Source organism: Streptopelia decaocto, assembly GCF_964273445.1.
Source record: "Streptopelia decaocto genome assembly, chromosome: Z".
NCBI classification, from domain to species: Eukaryota; Metazoa; Chordata; class Aves; order Columbiformes; family Columbidae; genus Streptopelia; species Streptopelia decaocto.
The window spans coordinates 81,901,369-81,919,331 of NC_138657.1; the positions used below are offsets into that span (position 1 = coordinate 81,901,369).

Below are 17,963 nucleotides of genomic sequence, written 5' to 3' on the forward strand. Positions count from 1 at the left end.
GAGCGGTCGGCGGTCGCTGGGAAGGGCGGCAGGACGGCGCGGTGGCTGCGGCCCTTCCGCAGCCTCTGAACGGGGAGCCAGACACTCTCCACTTTCCATTCTGATTCGGCACTGGTGTGATTTCAGCGCTTGGGATGCAAGTGAAATCAGCTCATGCCCAGGATTTGGAATATTTTGGGACTTGGTGGTGCTTACCTGTTAACCACATTGTGAATCTGTAGTTCGTTTTGGTGTTGTGTTCTTACTGTGCCTCTGTTCCTTTGAAGAGTTGTAGTGAAACTTCATAAGAGGATTATTTCATGTTTATTTTGCCAATCATTCCTTCTTATGTTATGGAACAAGGGACAAGGGAAGCTCTCCTGCCACATGAACTCGTTGCAGACTTTGTGCCTGTTTTCCAGTGGCGCACACGGTTCTGTTCCGTTTCCCACGGCCCCTCCCAGCCCGGCCTGCTTTGGGCTCTCTGGGCCAGCAGCTCCTCCTGCCAGGCCACCCTGTGCTTCCTCCCCGCTGCTCTGTCCGGCCCCTCCCAGCCCGGCCTGCTTTGGGCTCTCTGGGCCAGCAGCTCCTCCTGCCAGGCCACCCTGTGCTTCCTCCCCGCTGCTCTGTCCCGGGTCTAAAGAAAATGGACTCTGCTCTTTCAGAGGCTGTTGGTGATGCGGTGGCACTAATAATAGCAGGTATTCGCTCTTGTACGTCACAGATGCAGCCTTTAATAACTGGTACCCGTGTTAGAACGGGGAAATGGAAGTGTTTCCAGCACTCCTGTGTGTCATACTTTTAATTATAATGGGGATGTAACTAGGAAGCCATTTTCTTGTAATGAATGGGGGCAATGTGTAGCTCGCTGCCTCGCTCTGGCGTTGCGCAGGGCTGCCTTGGCGGTGACTCACGGTTCAGGAACGCGGCGGATCTTGGCAGAAGTGCCCGGTGTTTTGGAGTGTGTTTGAATAAGCAGTGGCAGCGCAGGAGAAGTACTGTAGCGTTTAACTAGTCTATGCTTATGTACTGCGGCTTGCTTAATCGGTTTCAGTAAGGCCCTAGTTGTCGCGGTGTCCGTGCTCCACAGGAGATACGCTGATCCCTCAGCTGGGACAGTCCTGGGCACTGCTGCCCGTCTCTGAAGCTGCAGCTCAAACACGGTGCCCTTGGTTTCTGGTGTGGTTCCCGAAGCGCCCGCGTGTGCGTGTACGTGCCTGCGTGCTGGCACAGCTCAGGAGCCCTGGCGGGCGCGTGGGGCGCGGGGGGGCCGTGCTGCGGTGTCACCCGTCCTGCCCGCGGCCGCAGTACCCGCGGCTGCGCCGGCCGGCTCCAGGCTGCTCCCAGGTGTCGCACGGGACAGACCTAAAGAGCCAGCCTGTGGGTGCAAGGCTTTGTTCGTCACAGCGTGTCCCCACACAGAGCTCGTTGTGCTGAGAAAGGAAGTGTTCTGGAAACTGAAACAGAACTGACGCTGTTCTTGCGAGAAGTTTCCCTGACCAGTATTTATTTATTTGGGTACAGATGAATAACACCAGCTAATGGTTTACAAAATAAACCAGTCTTTGTATTTTGCTTACCTTGCCTGGGAGATCTGGAACAGGGGAAGCCACGGCAGCCACCGCAGTTGATTGTAGTATTTGGTGGGTAAATGATACGCCTTAAACTCTGAGTAACTTGTATTACTGCTAGGTAGTAAAATCCGTCACCACGTCAAAATTTCATATGGAGTCTCTATTGGTAGAGCGATTTGTAAAAATGAATTTGAAATATTAAATGCTAGGCCAAAAAAAGGTATGCGTTCAACAAAAGTGAAGTTTGCAATGTAAAATACTTTTTCTAAAATATTTTGCTCTCTAGAAAGAATTACTGAAACGTTTTTTTTTTAATAAAAATGTTGGATGTTTTATGTCACAAAAGGAAACGGTGAAAAAAACAGATTCAAAATTAAAAATTCAGCATTCGGGTATATTGGTTGGAAAATGGGAGACAGTATTTCTGTCCCGAGCGAACGTGAGCGAAGCAGCCAGTCAGTCGGTCGGCTGGGCGGGCACGGCCCCGGCGCTGTCAGGGAGCAGGAGCTGACTGGGGCGCTGTGATCCTGAGCGCCTGCAGCAACACCTGGGGCAGGCGCCAAGAGGAAGAAATGGGGAATTTAGGATGAAAGTATATATATCTATCTGTATATCTATATGCCCAGCTGCCCCTCTCGCACAGTACCTGTTCTGCCCAGTTCACGTCTGGCGCAGCCACGGCAGCCAGGTTGGTGCCATCCGGAGGGGATTTTGGGGGGGAATGGGGGGACAAAGGAGGGGATTCTGGGAGGGAATGGGGGACATCTGGAGGGGACTTTGGGTGGAATGGGGGTGTTTGGGGTGCCGGGTTTGCTGTGGAAGGGCTCCTGGGCAGCAGCCCCGGTAAGGAGAAGAGCAGGTCCTGCGCGTCCTGCTGGAGCTGCTGCCGCGGTTCGGAGGACACGGCGGTTCGGAGCGCGCCGCGGTTCGGAGCGCGCCGCGGTTCGGAGGACGCCGCGGTTCGGAGGGCGCCGCGGTTCGGAGGACGCGGCGGTTCGGAGGATGCCGCGGTTCGGAGCGCGCCGCGGTTCGGAGGACGCCGCGGTTCGGAGCGCGCCGCGGTTCGGAGCGTGCCGCGGTTCGGAGCGCGCCGCGGTTCGGAGGACGCGGCGGTTCGGAGGACGCCGCGGTTCGGAGCGCGCCGCGGTTCGGAGGACACGGCGGTTCGGAGCGTGCCGCGGTTCGGAGGACACGGCGGTTCGGAGGGCGCCGCGGTTCGGAGGACACGGCGGTTCGGAGCACGCCGCGGTTCGGAGCGTGCCGCGGTTCGGAGCGTGCCGCGGTTCGGAGGACGCGGCGGTTCGGAGCACGCCGCGGTTCGGAGCGTGCCGCGGTTCGGAGCACGCCGCGGTTCGGAGGACGCGGCGGTTCGGAGGACGCGGCGGTTCGGAGCACGCCGCGGTTCGGAGGGCGCCGCGGTTCGGAGGGCGCCGCGGTTCGGAGGGCGCCACAGTTCGGAGGACGCCGCGGTTCGGAGCACGCCGCGATTTGGAGGATGCCGTGGTTCTGTGCTTCTCTTCGGGGTTAGGAATATTTATCTGTTTTTTCAGTATTTGGGATACAGTGTAAAATACCACCTTTAAATGGACGTCCTAATAACTCACTCCCATAGTAATAAACTATAATTAGTTCTAATGAATGATTTCTAATCCAATAATTTTAGTGTTCCTATTCCTCCTCTTGCTTTCAGCTCCTGGTTTGTCGTGTCGCAAGCGCAGAGTGGAGCTGAGTTGTGCATGCGAACAGCTCGGCCTGGCGTTGGTAACAGGGCAGTTCGAGTAGAGCCTGGTGCAGGGATGGTTCGACAGGGAGCACAGGGCTTCATTTGCTCTAAACTGCAGAGTCAGTGACACTCGTACTTTAAGCTATTTTCATCGTGATTGTGTAAGGAGAAGAGACTGTGAGTACAGTTAGACAAATTAGCTAATTAGAGCGGTATGTGGGGTTCCTCATTAACTGAAACCGGAGTCCAGGGTTCTGTCAGACAAACGTGGGTGATCGTGTTTGCAATGTGCTGGAATAACAGCGATTTCAGGTATTGCCATACGAGTGATCTTTGTGTTCTTGTCTCAAATGGAGTTTTCGCAGTTAAACATTTCCAAATTCAGAAGAGGGTGACTTTTTGTTTTCTTCTATATTACTCTAAAGTGAAAATCCTGTTTAATTTCAGCTCAGATGTTAAGCTATGACCATTCAAACCTCAATTGGTTGAAATGTTTTTGGTTACCAACAGACGAGTGAGAACCTTTGTGGCCAGGCTGCACAAGTACAGCGCGTTGCCGCTGTTGTCAGGTGGAAAGGAGGGATTTTAGCCGTGCTTGGGAAGCAGGAAGCGCCGAGGGAAACGTCCTTGAGAAAGCAGAGGTGGCGCTGGCAGCCGACAAAGCTCCTTGGGGCTGATGGAAATGAAGAGAGGTTGTTGCAGTTCAGTTGGAAAAGAGAAAGATTTCTGAAACTTGCCAACCTTGGTTTTCCTCTCATCAAATGACAAATCAATGTAATAAATGATCTTTGTAGCTTTATTGTCGCAAAGTTGATCAGGGAGCTGATATGCCTTGGGTGCAGAAGGACATCTGTGATGGCTAATTAATGTTCTAAGCTGCCCGCTGCTGCTTCAATGACGTGAAAATCTTGGAAATAGCATAGCTTTAGTTTATTTAGAATAAATTTAAACGCACGGTGGGCTCTGACGTCATCAGGCTGTTTCTGCCATCAGACCTGGCCTGTCCAGGCCCCGATAGCTCATGCCCACACTGTGTGCTGAAATACGGTGCAGCCATCTGCGGTCCGAGAACAGCGTGCGCTTTGAGTATCTTACTTTAAGCAGAAGCTGAAGGGATTAAAAAAATAGTACAATTTACTCTCCAGATTGTGTCAGCCAGCTCTGAAATGAAGCAATATCTGGGTTGGAATGTGGCATCTGTTTAATCGGCACACAGAAATAGTACACAACAATTTTTAGGTCGGGAAGCTGGGAACATCATGATCAAGTGGGAATGCCAAGGGGCCGTGGGCGGGTGGCGTTACTGCCCGGCGCGGTGCTGGCAGGGCAGCGGGACGGCTCGAGCGCCGCTGCGGGGCCGGGGTAACCATGGCGGAGCAGGACGCGCCTCGGGGCTTCCACAGACCTGCTCATTCTGCTGTACTTGTACCTTTTATTTCGTTTTGCACCTTCCCCGGCACTGCTCCGATTTCAGACACGCCTGCCGCGGTGCGCGGGTGCGCTGGTCCGCAGGCCCGGCGCGCTGTGCCGCAGCGGCGCTCGGGAGCCGTTCGTCGTGGCTCCGCACGCAGAGCGGCGCCCGGCGAACCCGGCCGGCAGTCGCGGCTCTGTTACTAGAGCCAGCTTCATTTCTGGGTCCAGGGCACGCGAGCACCAGAGGCGGTGCAGGATCCTGCGGTGGCGGGGGAGCAAGAAAGCCTGGGATGGGGGTGAAGTGGGCTGCGTTTGGCACCAAATGCTCGTTGAAATGGTTGTAAAAGGGATTTCATTGCATGTCCTGGAACTCCGGGGTCAGTCAGTCCTTTATCTAAATTACTTTCTTGTGTTTACTTAGTAAACAGCTGGCTGCAGCTGTTGATGGTGTGAACACCTGAGTCACGGTGTTTCACGGCACTGATGGGGATGTTTGTGGTGCTGCCTCAATACATTCATTGACATGGAAAAGAAGTCTTAGGATACACCGTGAGCAGTGCATTTGGAATAACCAAATGCATTTTTATCAAATGCTGACCTCGGGGTTTCCTGCTGGTTCTTGGGAGGTGGGATGGGAGGGAAGAGGCACCAAGGCAGGAGTGTGCACAGTACCCAGCACGCCTCCCCGTGTCTGCGTTAGTACTGCTTTTCCACAAGATCACTGTGTAAATCAACGAGATGCTTGGACAGATTTGGGGTTCCTGAATAGATAAGATGTATTTTCGTCCCTGCAAAGATGTAGAAGTGACTGCCTTTGATGTAGAGAGAGCTAGCAGGAAAATAGGGCAGTATTTGAAGTAACGTGATTTTACATCCTTTGTAAAACTGAAAAAATGCCAGATTTTAAAAATAATGCTAGTTTACTAACTCAAGTATGCTACTTTCAAATATCATTATTCTAAAGTGGACTTCAGTCCTCCTTTCATTCCGCGTTAGAAGGGGTGGTGAGGAGCGCGTGGCGGGTTGTGACGTGGCATACAAAACAACCCCAGCACTTGGCGGGCGTCTCTGCTTCCCCAGGCGGGTGGGCTCATCGTTCCACCGACCGGCTGCTCCTCACCGTACCTGCACCGCCCCAGCGCCACGCGGCCCTCCTGTCCGGCGGCCCTTGGAGCAGAGGATGGCCTAACACTTAGAAACCGCTCTGTTTCACAGAACAAATATGTCCTGAAATGCCCCCGTCAGTAATTTTTCATATAATGTATGTGCATAGTCAAGTGTTGCATAAAGATTTGGTTCTACCAGAGCCTTGGTGCTGGCAAGAAGGCCCGTGGGTTTCGGAGGCACCGCGGCACAGCCAGCCTGGAAACGAAGACTCGCCAGCTCTGCCCCGCGCTGCAGACAAACACATTGCGGGGGTTCAGCTGCTCTTGGGGCTGGATTTGCTTTTACTCCTGGCAGCTTGGTCTGGGTGGAAACAAAGACTTTGAAACGGGTCTGGAACTTGCACAGTTCCTGCAGGCCAGCTGCCTGTTGTGGCCGCGGGCACGGCCGGGCTGGGGCATCTGCAGAGTCCAGACAAAACCCGTTATTCGCTGGGGAGGCAGCTGCGGTCGTGATTTCGAGGTCTGTTGAAGGCAGAGGAGCGCGTGTCTCGGTTCCGGCGCGGCTGCTTCCGGCACACACAGCCAGCCCAGGCCGGGCGCCTGCGCCAGCGCGCCGGGCGTCTGCCGAGAAACAGCCGCCCCTGGGTGCCCCGGACAGACGGACGGACCCTGGCGGCCCTGAGCGTCCCCGTGCCGGGAGCTGGGTGGTTCCTGAACACATCTACAAGTAGGTGTGTGTTTTTTCCCAAGTAGTTAATATTTGAGTGCAGCTGGAGGTGGGAGGCACTTGGCGTTATGTTAATTCTCTAGAGGCAGTAAATGCTACCAGGTTTTTCCAGTAGTTGCTACAAGGAAGATTAATAGTGCAAATTCTGTAATGAAAAACCTATTAGGTGTTTTTACTTCAGTTTTGTGAGCTGCAGGCTCCTTGGGCAGATACTGTTTTTGTGGTGTCCCATGGGCACAGGGCACAGGCCGTGTCTGTGGGACTGTACGCCGTCTTCGTGGTGGAAACAGAGTTCTTGTGATGTTATCATATAAAATATGAATTTTAATATTCAGCTTAATGCTCTGCTATGAGAAATATGTAAACTTGGCCTTGGAGCTGCAGTTTGCACTTCCTGGAATTCTGGGCATAGCGTGGGTCTAAATAAGCAGCAGGTTGTTTGGGAGTCGCTGGGGCTGATATCTGGTGTCACAAACAGCATCTGCAGAAATCGTTTTCCCTGACAGTTGATTTGTGAAGAACACAACATGCTTCATGTTGAGAATTCATATCTTATTGATGAATTCCAAGCATACCTTGAGCACCGCGACCAGCTCACAGTGCGAACACATACTGCTCTTTAATTACTTCATACCTCATCCGTTGCCTTGGACTGCTGAGTGTAACATTTCCAATCTAGATCAACGTGCTGGAATTCATCACGTTTAGGTAAGATACTAAAATGATTGATAAGCGAAGGATTGTCAATATGTGGTCTAAATCTGGCTTTCAAATAAGTTAATTCGCTGTGAGCAGTGTGTTGGCGGAGCGTCTGCGCTCGTCGCTGGTCTCATTCCGTGCTGCTGCTGCCGGCAGGGAGGGTTGGGAAGGAGCTGACCTGCGGTTGCGGCTGGCACGGGGATGTGCTGAGCTTGGATGGAAAGCAACAGCCGTATTGTAAAGAAAAATCACCCGCGGGCTTGAGACGAATTGACAATAAAAGCTACTGGTGCGACGCTGCTCGTCAGGGGCGCTGTTAATCATAACGATTGTTAAATGCTGAATTGGTTTTGAGGCATCTCTAAGTGATAAAGATAACACCTGAGCAGTGCTTTAAAGTTGTAATTTATTTAAAGCTATCACAGTCCATTCAGTACGCAAATATTTTCAGCTTGAAAATGTTGTATCAAGTGTAGTTTAATATACAGATTGAACAGACATTACTGTTGGTGAGAAGATTGACGAGCTGTTTCTTTCTAGGCGTTCTGGCGCTGTCAGTGAGCAGGGACAGCCCGCGTTTCCCCTCCCACGGTTCGCCCGGCTCTGCTGCTGTTTCCCTCGCTGCTGTCCGTGCGGCTGCGGTGGCGCTGCTGTCGGTGCGGCTGCGGTGGCGCTGCTGTCTGTGCGGGCGCGGTGGCGCTGCTGTCTGTGCGGGCGCGGTGGCGCTGCTGTCTGTGCGGGTGCAGTGGCACTGCTGTCGGTGCGGGTGCGGTGGCACTGCTGTGTGTGTGGACGCGGTGGCGCTGCTGTCGGTGCGGGCGCGGTGGCGCTGCTGTCTGTGCGGTTTCGGTGGCACTGCTGTGTGTGTGGACGCGGTGGCGCTGCTGTCGGTGCGGGCGCGGTGGCACTGCTGTCGGTGCGGGTGCGGTGGCGCTGCTGTCCGTGCGGCTGCGGTGGCGCTGCTGTCTGTGCGGTTTCGGTGGCGCTGCTGTCTGTGCGGCTGCGGTGGCGCTGCTGTCTGTGCGGGTGCGGTGGCGCTGCTGTCGGTGCGGGTGCGGTGGCGCTGCTGTCTGTGCGGGCGCGGTGGCGCTGCTGTCGGTGCGGGCGCGGTGGCGCTGCTGTCGGTGCGGCTGCGGTGGCGCTGCTGTCGGTGCGGGTGCGGTGGCGCTGCTGTCGGTGCGGCTGCGGTGGCGCTGCTGTCGGTGCGGCTGCGGTGGCGCTGCTGTCGGTGCGGCTGCGGTGGCGCTGCTGTCGGTGCGGCTGCGGTGGCGCTGCTGTCGGTGCGGCTGCGGTGGCGCTGCTGTCCGTGCGGGTGCGGTGGCGCTGCTGTCCGTGCGGGTGCGGTGGCGCTGCTGTCTGTGCGGCTGCGGTGGCGCTGCTGTCGGTGCGGGCACGGTGGCGCTGCTGTCGGTGCGGGTGCGGTGGCGCTGCCGCCGTGTTCTGCGGGCAGGCGGTCGGGCCCCGCATGCAGCCCGGCCCGAGCACCCTCAGGAGTAACTGGGTGCTGCAGACATCAGACAGATCTTTGGTCTGCGGGACCTTGAAGGGCTCTCTGTATCCCGTCATCGTCAGAGTTGTAAAATGAGCTGGTGGAGTTCTGAATAATGGTCCAAAGAGCAGTAATAAAGGTCTAGTTAGATAAGAGCAGGTCCCACGTCCATCTCGTCCGTGGCTCCTCCTTTGGCCGGTTGGGGATTGAGCGGACAGTGAAGAACATGCAGGAACCGGTGTTAGTCTCGTCCCGATGGACGTGGCTGTGCACAGGTGAATCAGTGGTGGCGCTGGCGCAGCCACATCCGCAGGCAGCGCGGGGCCGCCAGGTGTGCGAGTGGGAAAGCGGGGCTGCAGACAGGCTGGTGGCGAGGGCGGGGGCTGTTCCACACGCAGCCTGGAGTAACCAACAGCACGCTTTACAAACCTCTCAACTTCTAGGGCTGTGGCTTCTGTTTGGTAAAGTGATAAAACAAGTTGTTATTTTGGGAACGATGTTTCCAGTGCATGCAGCTGTGTATTCACGGTTTGGATGTTGGGTCCCGTGCTCTGTCACAGGAGCATGGGAGGTTTTCCTGGGAAAAAAGGGGGGCAGAGAAAACAAGTCAGCAAGGTTTGACAGGAACATTTCGATGACACGGTGAACAGCAATTCCACACTCTGCTTTTTAACGTATGTGAAGACTGTGCATGGAAGGAGTAGATGATTGCGTTGTGCTTTGAATGATGCATACGGTGGCGGAGGAAAGAGAGCTGCCTCAGTCCTTACCGCGCACATGTGGGCTAAGAAGCCGTTTCGGGCTGTCACAGAAAATGCTCTGCCGAATAGATAAATTATAGCAATGGAGAACGTGCAACAATAAAGGGGTAGAAACCACTAATTACTAAAATAATGGTACTCAAAGATCTTCATTTCTGTTTCATTGTGACTGGGCTGATGTTCAGCATTTTTTGCTTTTCTGATGTAAAACGACTCCTTTTCTGCCTTTATTTGACAGACTCGAGACGACTTCCTGGGCCAGGTGGATGTGCCGCTCAGTCACCTCCCGGTAAGCAGGGCCGTGTCTCCCCGCTCAGTCACCTCCCGGTAAGCAGGGCCGTGTCTCCCCGCTCAGTCACCTCCCGGTAAGCAGGGCCCTGTCTCCCTGCTCAGTCATCTCCCGGTAAGCAGGGCCCTGTCTCCCCGCTCAGTCACCTCCCGGTAAGCAGGGCCGTGTCTCCCCGCTCAGTCACCTCCCGGTAAGCAGGGCCGTGTCTCCCCACTCAGTCACCTCCCGGTAAGCAGGGCCGTGTCTCCCCGCTCAGTCACCCCCGGTAAGCAGGGCCGTGTCTCCCCACTCAGTCACCTCCCGGTAAGCAGGGCCGTGTCTCCCCCGCTCAGTCACCCCCGGTAAGCAGGGCCGTGTCTCTGCACGTCCTGGTCATGGCCGGCGCGCAGCCCCTGGTGTTCCGCGGCATTTCTTGCCGGTGGTGCAGCTGGACGTTGTGCCGGCGCGCGCTCCCAGCGCAGCGTTAGAGCCGACGGGCGGGCGCTGTGCACAGCAGAGCCCCCGCGGGCCCAGGGGACACGGTTCCTTTGCAGGGACACGGTTCCTTTGCAGGGACACCACAACTGTTGCTCTCCAGTGTCTGTTGCATTTCTCAGCGTCCAGGATTCCTGTCCTGATTCTTTCTTAAAGCCCTTGTCTGATCTGAGTCAATTCCTGAATGATGTGGCCAATAGACACGTTGTTTCTCACCCTGCTGTTGGTGGTTATTGTCCTGTTAATCTTCTGGCTTCTTTCTTTTTATGATTTTCCTTTGCAGTTGAAACACTTGTATTGTCCCTTAGCAAACTCCAGTTCTTCAGAGCTTTTGTTAAAACATTTTAAACCCCATATTTTGGGGTTCTCTTTCCGGGGCTCCGGGAGCCGCTTTCTGGGGCTCTTTCCCGCAGTTTCGGGGCCGAGGGCGCGCGGGCCGGGCGGGCGCCGGGCTCTGCAGCGCCCCCTGGCGGCGGCAGCGGGAGTAACGGCCGCCGCTCGCGCAAGCCCTGGCAGACCGACGGACTGACAGACAGACGGACTAACACACTACCGGGCTGACGGACAGAGGGACTAACGCACTACCGGGCTGACGGACGGACGGACTAACACACTACCGGGCTGACGGACAGAGGGACTAACACACTACCGGCCCGACAGACTGACGGACTAACACACTACCGGGCTGCCGGCCGGCCGGGCTGCCGGCGCCGCTCCCTGTCCCCGCGCCGGCGGTGCCGGGCAGGCGCTGACCCCGTCCCGTGCCTTTGCAGACCGAGGACCCCGCCATGGAGAGGCCGTACACGTTCAAGGATTTCCTGCTCAGACCCAGGAGGTGAGCAGGGCAGCCTTTGTGCTTCCAAACGTTTCTTCCCTCAAGATCTGTTGTTTGCAACTGCTTGAGGGTTGTTGGATGAAACGTGACTCCTTGTCTTCTAGCCACAAATCCCGTGTGAAGGGCTTCTTGAGGCTGAAGATGGCTTATATGCCTAAAAATGGTGGCCAAGAGGACGAAAACAGTGATCAAAGGGATGACTCGGAGGTAAGGCTCAATGCTGCTGGAGCAGCCGCGTTGCCAGTGATTCAGGTGTAGGTGTGTAACGAGCTGTGCCTCTGAAAGATGAAGCCCTGGTGCAGCGTTGGTAGCGGCTCATTCTCCCCCTCTCACACCCCGGTTGTCTTTTCACTGTAACCTTGTGTTTTCTCAACCATCTCAAGAATTTCAAAATATTTCAGCTGCCACAGTGAATTCTAAAGTCTGTCTGACGCAGTTTGCGAGCAAGTAGAAGTGGAGGTAATGCCAAGGAGAAGAGTTGAGAAAGTTACGCAAGTAGTTTATAAACATAATGGACTGTATGAGGTACCTCCTCTTCAGAGGCCATTTCAAAATAGGTGTTGTAGCGTTTTATTGATTTCCTTGGCAGCGCTGGCTTTGCAGAGAGCACAGCTCATGCAAGCACAAGAGGTTTAAAGGCTTCTCAGCTCTCTTCTCAGTCATTTAAAGAATTAGCTGCAATTAGGGCTGGCAGAGCTGTGCTTCCCTGATCCCGACGAGGGTCCTGGTGCTGTTCTGCCTATATAAAAACAAGAATACTATCTAGAACTGAATTTCATAGAGATTATACAATTTCTAAATGTAGTCTGCATTTTCTTTCATATTTAAAGTACCAAGAATTTAAAAGGTTCATTGAGTTTATTTACAATTATTGAGTGATGGTGATTTAGTAAACAGATTCTTTTACATATAAAGTAGGTCTTGGAATTGATGTCTTAATAATTAGCTTGAATTTACAGGCAGTTTTTAAATAAAACATTAGTTTGCAAAGCGTATGTGACTGGAGTTTCTCAGGTAGAAACAAGCTTCCAGCACGCGCGTACAGCAGCACGGTCTCTGCTCCAGAGTCCCACCCGTTTTGAACATTGTTTAGTGTCTGCTGTGGTGTAAAAACATTTCATTGTCAGTTTTCTAAGATTGTCTTTACCCGTGTCAGATAATGTCACGAGGCCCGGCCAGTGACCTGTGGCAACAGCCTTTTCAGTGAGTCAGTCGTAGTGAAGCGCTTTGAGGTGTCAGCTGAACGGCGGCTGGGGAGCAGAAAGGAAAGCACATCGTTATCCTCCATAGCGCCACGGTCACACCTGGACAAGGCAGCGCTCGGTGCTCTTGGACTGGGAATCTGCACCCACCCAGATACGTTTGGGAATCCCCGTCGTAACAGACCAGTGGGATTTGAGGGTTTTTGGCACTGAAATGAAGAGCACGCTGTAACCACAGAGTTTATTCTGTTCCCGTGTGGCTTACACTTAAGTAATTTTGAACTTCTCTTTGGGCAGTTTTCAGTATCTGCACCTGCACGCTAATATAAGCAACAACGAAGCAACTTTTCTTTCACTTGACCTTGTTTTTTCCGTTCCCAAGCACGGCTGGGACATGGTTGATCCCAACGACTCCGCATCCCAACGGCAGGAGGAGCTGCCGCCTCCTCCACTGCCTCCCGGCTGGGAAGAGAAGGTGGACAACCTGGGCCGGACTTACTACGTCAACCACAACAACAGGACCACGCAGTGGCATCGGCCCAGCCTGATGTGAGTGCGGCGGAGCGCGTGTCCGTGGGGCAGCGCGGAGGGGTCAGTAGGCCAGGGGTGCTGTCAGACGAACGCAGCCGTTTGGATTTTACACGTTCACGGCTGGCAAAGTCTGACGCAAGCCTTTACAGGGCAGTTTGTAAAGGCACACCTCTCCTCAGTAACAGATAGATCGTGGTTTGGATGCCGACTGTGCTGCGTATCTGACACTATGCTTTATTCAGGGAAGAATTTTCACAGATGTGCTAGTGAATTGAGAACCAGAATCTGGATATCTTCTGATAACAAGGGACTTGTCCACCCGCAGCAAATGACATCTCCACATGGGTCTCGTGGGCAATTCTGGGCGATCTGAAGGGGAAGGGAAGTCAGGGCATTCACAACGTACCTTGCAGTACTGGAGACAGGTGGGGATTTTGTCAGTAGTTTACTTGGGGAGAACAAATTCCTTTCTTCTACAGAGACTGTTGAAAGGGCAGGGAAAAAATGAGCTCTGTTAAGTTTTAATGAAGTTCAACTGATGAACTTCAAGGAGATCCTGGTTATTATTCAGTGTATAGACTGCATTACTGAGGTACCCTGGTTGTGCTAATGTGGAGCTCCTGTCCAAGCCTTCATTATATGTCTCTTATGAATTAGATTTATAAACCTGTGGCAAGCTTACGTTTTAAAAAGTATATATAATGGATGATGTTAAGAATTATACTGAAATAATGTATTAGCTAAACATCTTGCATTATTTTTATGTAGCTACTATTTTTACACTATCGCTTATTAGAACAGCAATGGTTATGCTTTCTTGAATATTCATCATCATAGCTAAATTATGCAAATGTGTGCTGTCCTTATTTAAGGCACTATTTGTTCTTCTTGTCTGATGCGTTTATTGTAGTTAGAATTGAATTAATTTTTGTTCTGTATGTTTTGAACTATTTACTGTCGAACTATTTGAGCTATTGACTAAGCAGTGTGTATTTTGGCAAGTAAATCTCATCAGCTGCTATCATTATGATTGGTAATTGTCCATAAGTGTCTATAACAAAGCAGGTTTTATAAACTATTTGATTTAGCACTTGCTGGTAATCGGATTATGCTAAATGAAGTAAAGAGTACATGGATTGAGAAATGTTTGACTGCCAGATGCCAAAAAGCAGTTGTCACCAGAAAGCATCGTTATCAGATGGGTGTATAAATGGAGGCCTCAGGTTCGCTGCTCACCAGGTATCTTCAGGGGTACTTTGGAAACAAATGCGGAATTCCTGCAGATGAACTTTGCACATGACAGCAGCCTTGGTGAAGAGAGAAGGCTCTAGAATTACGCTGTTCAGCCTTTCAATTCTGTGACCGTTTGAAACCGCTAGGAGGGGAAGGTTGAAGGTAGGGTAGCTAACCTCTCACTTCTAGGCCAGGAACTTGGCTACGACCTTGGTCCTGGAGGCAAAACACCGAGTGCTGTCCAGTCCACGTCTGCACTGGTTCATGTCTCACAGCTCTTTAAAACGAGCAGCAGTAAAATGGCAGCGTGGAGGTTTTCCTGAACACGACCATGTTCCAGAGTTACAGTCCCGAGGGAGCGGTTCCGGTCCAACTCGGCCCATGGAGCGCTGAGACGGCGGCCTGGGTCTCCGGGGAGCTGGCGTCCCCGTTGCACCGCGCCAGGCAAGGCAGGGTCCCGGTGCCAGGGCTGGCTGCTCGTGGCAGGAGAGGATGCGCAGGGGGGGCAGCGTGTCTGAGCGTGCTCTTCCATCTCTGCGCAGCCCGTGTTGATGGGTGAAAATGCTGATTTCCAGTGTCACACAATGTTTGTGAAGTGCTTCCAGTTTTATCTACTTTGGAGTGAGGGGTTAAATGGTCTCCTGTTTATGAAGCCTGACATATGCAAGAGCAATGATCTTTATAAGCAAAAGCATTAATGAGGTTTTGAAAGCAGTGAACGACGTAGGTATTTTAGTTTAACATTCATTATTTTCTTGTTCTTTCCCCCTTCACGTGCTTTCATTTCCCCCTATGCAGCGACGTGGGATCCGATTCGGACAACAACATCAGGCAAATCAACCAAGAAGCAGCCCACAGGCGGTTCCGCTCCCGCAGGCACATCAGCGAGGACTTGGAGCCGGAGCCTGTGGAGGGCGCGGACATTCCTGAGGTACGTCAGGCCCCGGGTGTGCGAACGGGCTGAGCTGCAGGCTGAGGGGTTGTTCATTGGCACACTAATTACTGTACGACATACACACAAGAAAAATCCTAACCAGGGCCATACTGTAAAGGTCCCGTGCACTTGGGGGTGCCTGACAGCATATGCGCAATATTAGATACCATGCAAATGCTGGGAGGAACGTTTGCAATTCCAATAACTGCTTGTTATATATATCTCAATAGAAAGACTTTCAATATTCTGCCTTGAATAACAGTGGACTAAGTTGTAAAAAGAAGGGAAACACGCTGGCTGGAGCTGTCGTGTACTTCAGTTTTCTTTAGTGTCTGGATTTGGAGGGCAGAGAAGCTGTTGGGTTTTTCCCCAAATACTTGGGTTTAGTTAGAATTCTGAGATCTTATTAATCAGGGTGTTTGTTTAATTTATAGCTAGACTAAATAAAGGAAGTTTGGTAGATGTTTGTAGGCCTAAGTGAGAGTTTGTGCAAAGCTCTAATTCCACTCAACTTTAAGGAATATTTTATTATGTGAATCATGGACAAAATTCTTAGTGAAAACCTGGGTTTGGTTCACTAAATGTTATTCAGAGCAACAGGCAGATTCCTGAAACTTTGTTGCACTTGTCACCTGTTGATACTTGATTTGCAGATGCTAATGAATGCATTCTATTATGCATTTTATTCTATATTAAAATTAACAGTTTTTGGTAAGAGTGCAGAATTAGTTACATTTAGAACAAAATTTCAAATAGAATTTATTTACCGAGAGCTCTTTCTTAAGCATCTTTTCACCTACATAATTTTCCGTGTAGAATCGTAAAGCATTTCGCCATCATCAACACGAAGACAGTTTTGAAGTCAACATGAAGAACCATTTTCCCTGTGATTACTTTGCACTGAGTAGTGTTTGTGCATCCTTGTGATGTATTTGAAATGAGCCTAGTGGTCTGTTTCATGAAACGTTAAGGCTGGCGATCATGCCTGCGCTCGCCGCAGTGAGGTGGTCCTGCAGAAGGCCAGGGAACGCAGACGTGGTCTGTCTGTGCATCCTCACCGTCGTTGTCTCTCTGTTGCCAGCCCTGGGAGACCATCTCGGAGGAGGCGGGCGCGGGCGCGGAGCCGCTGGGGCTGGCGCTGCCGCCGCCCGCGTCGCCGGTGTCGCGCAGCCCGCAGGAGCTGTCGGAGGAGCTGAGCCGGAGGCTGCAGGTGGCTCCGGACTCCAACGGGGAGCAGCTCGCTTCTCTGATCGTACGTAAGCCCGAAACCTGCCCTTAGCTTGGCATAATCCGAGCCCTCTGCGCGGCTGGGTAGGAATTGCTGGGCTCAGGAAAACCTGAGCATGCAGTTAAAATTATCTTCCAAAAATGGCATCATAATTTCCCCATAGGGCAAACTGCCTTGAACAACAGAATTCCTCGATTTAGGTTTAATTTTTTTCTTTCGTGTGAGTTTAACTTGAGCCTTCACTACTGTTACACCTTTAGTGAAACAAAATATGTAATACTAGGGAGTGTAAAGCTCAGAGTTCCCAAAGGAAGGACAAAAATCTGCTAATGCTCTTTCAGTCATCATCCATTTTACTACATGACGGTTTTTCACTGTTTTAACTGGACGTGTCTATGTTAAAGCATGTGCTTTCTTATATGAGGATTTCATAAACCTCTCATGGTTTACTGGATCAACTATTGTAAGACTAAGAAAGGACTGGAACTGAAGTGGTAGTTGTTAATAAATCCTCCACAAGTTTGTGAATGGCTGGTCTGGTAAAAGTTCCATCGTCAGAGTTTACTTGAGGTAAAACCAAAGATATTCTCTATATTTATGTAAAGCACTAGTTTGTCAGACTGGTGACACCACAAAAAGTAAGGATAATACACTTGCAAGTGGGGAATGCCTTATGTCTCTGGTTAAGAAAACAGTTCTAAGTATTAAACAGAACATCATGCTGTGATTTTTTCGTGGTATGTTGTTGTTTCTTTGGGATTTCTTTTGTTTTGTTTTGGTTTTTAATTGTTAGTATATGCCATCAATGTACCTTTGCAATTCAAGAGATAAGAAATCATATTTACTCTCATTCTGATTAAATCTCGATTAGGTGCAAGTTATTCACAAAGAGCCTATGCAGCTGGTGTCTTATACTGGTTTGAATGTTATCCAGAGGTTAATTAGCAAATTACAGCTCCAGTGGCCAACCATCTGCATGCAGAGTCACTGGTGCTTCTGGAGGTACCTGCCCGTTTTAGGAGCCCTTTGCTTGGAGGGCAGGATGCTGATCAAATAGTTCTGGTGGCAAGATCAGGGCCTACTGTGGTTTACATTAACAACAATAAATGGTGCAGCTGCAAAGTTATCTTAATTAATAATTCAATAATTATATTCCTATCCAAACTAGCTCTTTTATGAGCCATTAAATGATAGCATCTTTCTTATCGGTACAGTATAAATCATAATCAGACCACAGTCGCAAAGCAAGAAATTCTAACACACACTATCAGAGATGTTAAATGCTTTTGTGCTGAGTGACGTCACCAGCTGCTTCTTCCTGGTACCTGCAGCGATGTTACCCTGGGCTGCACCAGCTCTGTGCAGAGGGCGCTGGGCCAGCAGCGCTCAGCACCCAGCTCTGTGCACAGACCACTGGGCCAGCAGCGCTCAGCACCAGCTCTGTGCAGAGGGCGCTGGGCCAGCAGCGCTCAGCACCCAGCTCTGTGCAGAGGGCGCTGGGCCAGCAGCGCTCAGCACCCAGCTCTGTGCAGAGGGCGCTGGGCCAGCAGCGCTCAGCACCCAGCTCTGTGCAGAGGGCGCTGGGCCAGCAGCGCTCAGCACCCAGCTCTGTGCACAGACCACTGGGCCAGCAGCGCTCAGCACCCAGCTCTGTGCACAGACCGCTGGGCCAGCAGCGCTCAGCGTGTGGTGCTCAGCACCCAGGTCTGTGCACAGACCACTGGGCCAGCAGCGCTCAGCGCGTGGTGCTCAGCGCGTGGTGCTCA

The 17,963-nt window shown here is 52.0% G+C and overlaps 1 protein-coding gene across 1 annotated transcript in view; it reads left to right on the forward strand.

Annotated features, from left to right (window-relative positions):
* Window positions 1–17,963, forward strand: part of NEDD4L (NEDD4 like E3 ubiquitin protein ligase) — a 116,010-nt gene that overhangs the window by 69,968 nt on the left and 28,079 nt on the right. The window contains 6 exon segments of the mRNA XM_082075043.1: window positions 9,710–9,760; window positions 11,008–11,069; window positions 11,174–11,276; window positions 12,654–12,820; window positions 14,834–14,966; window positions 16,051–16,221. Coding sequence (XP_081931169.1) covers window positions 9,710–9,760; window positions 11,008–11,069; window positions 11,174–11,276; window positions 12,654–12,820; window positions 14,834–14,966; window positions 16,051–16,221 — 687 coding nt within the window.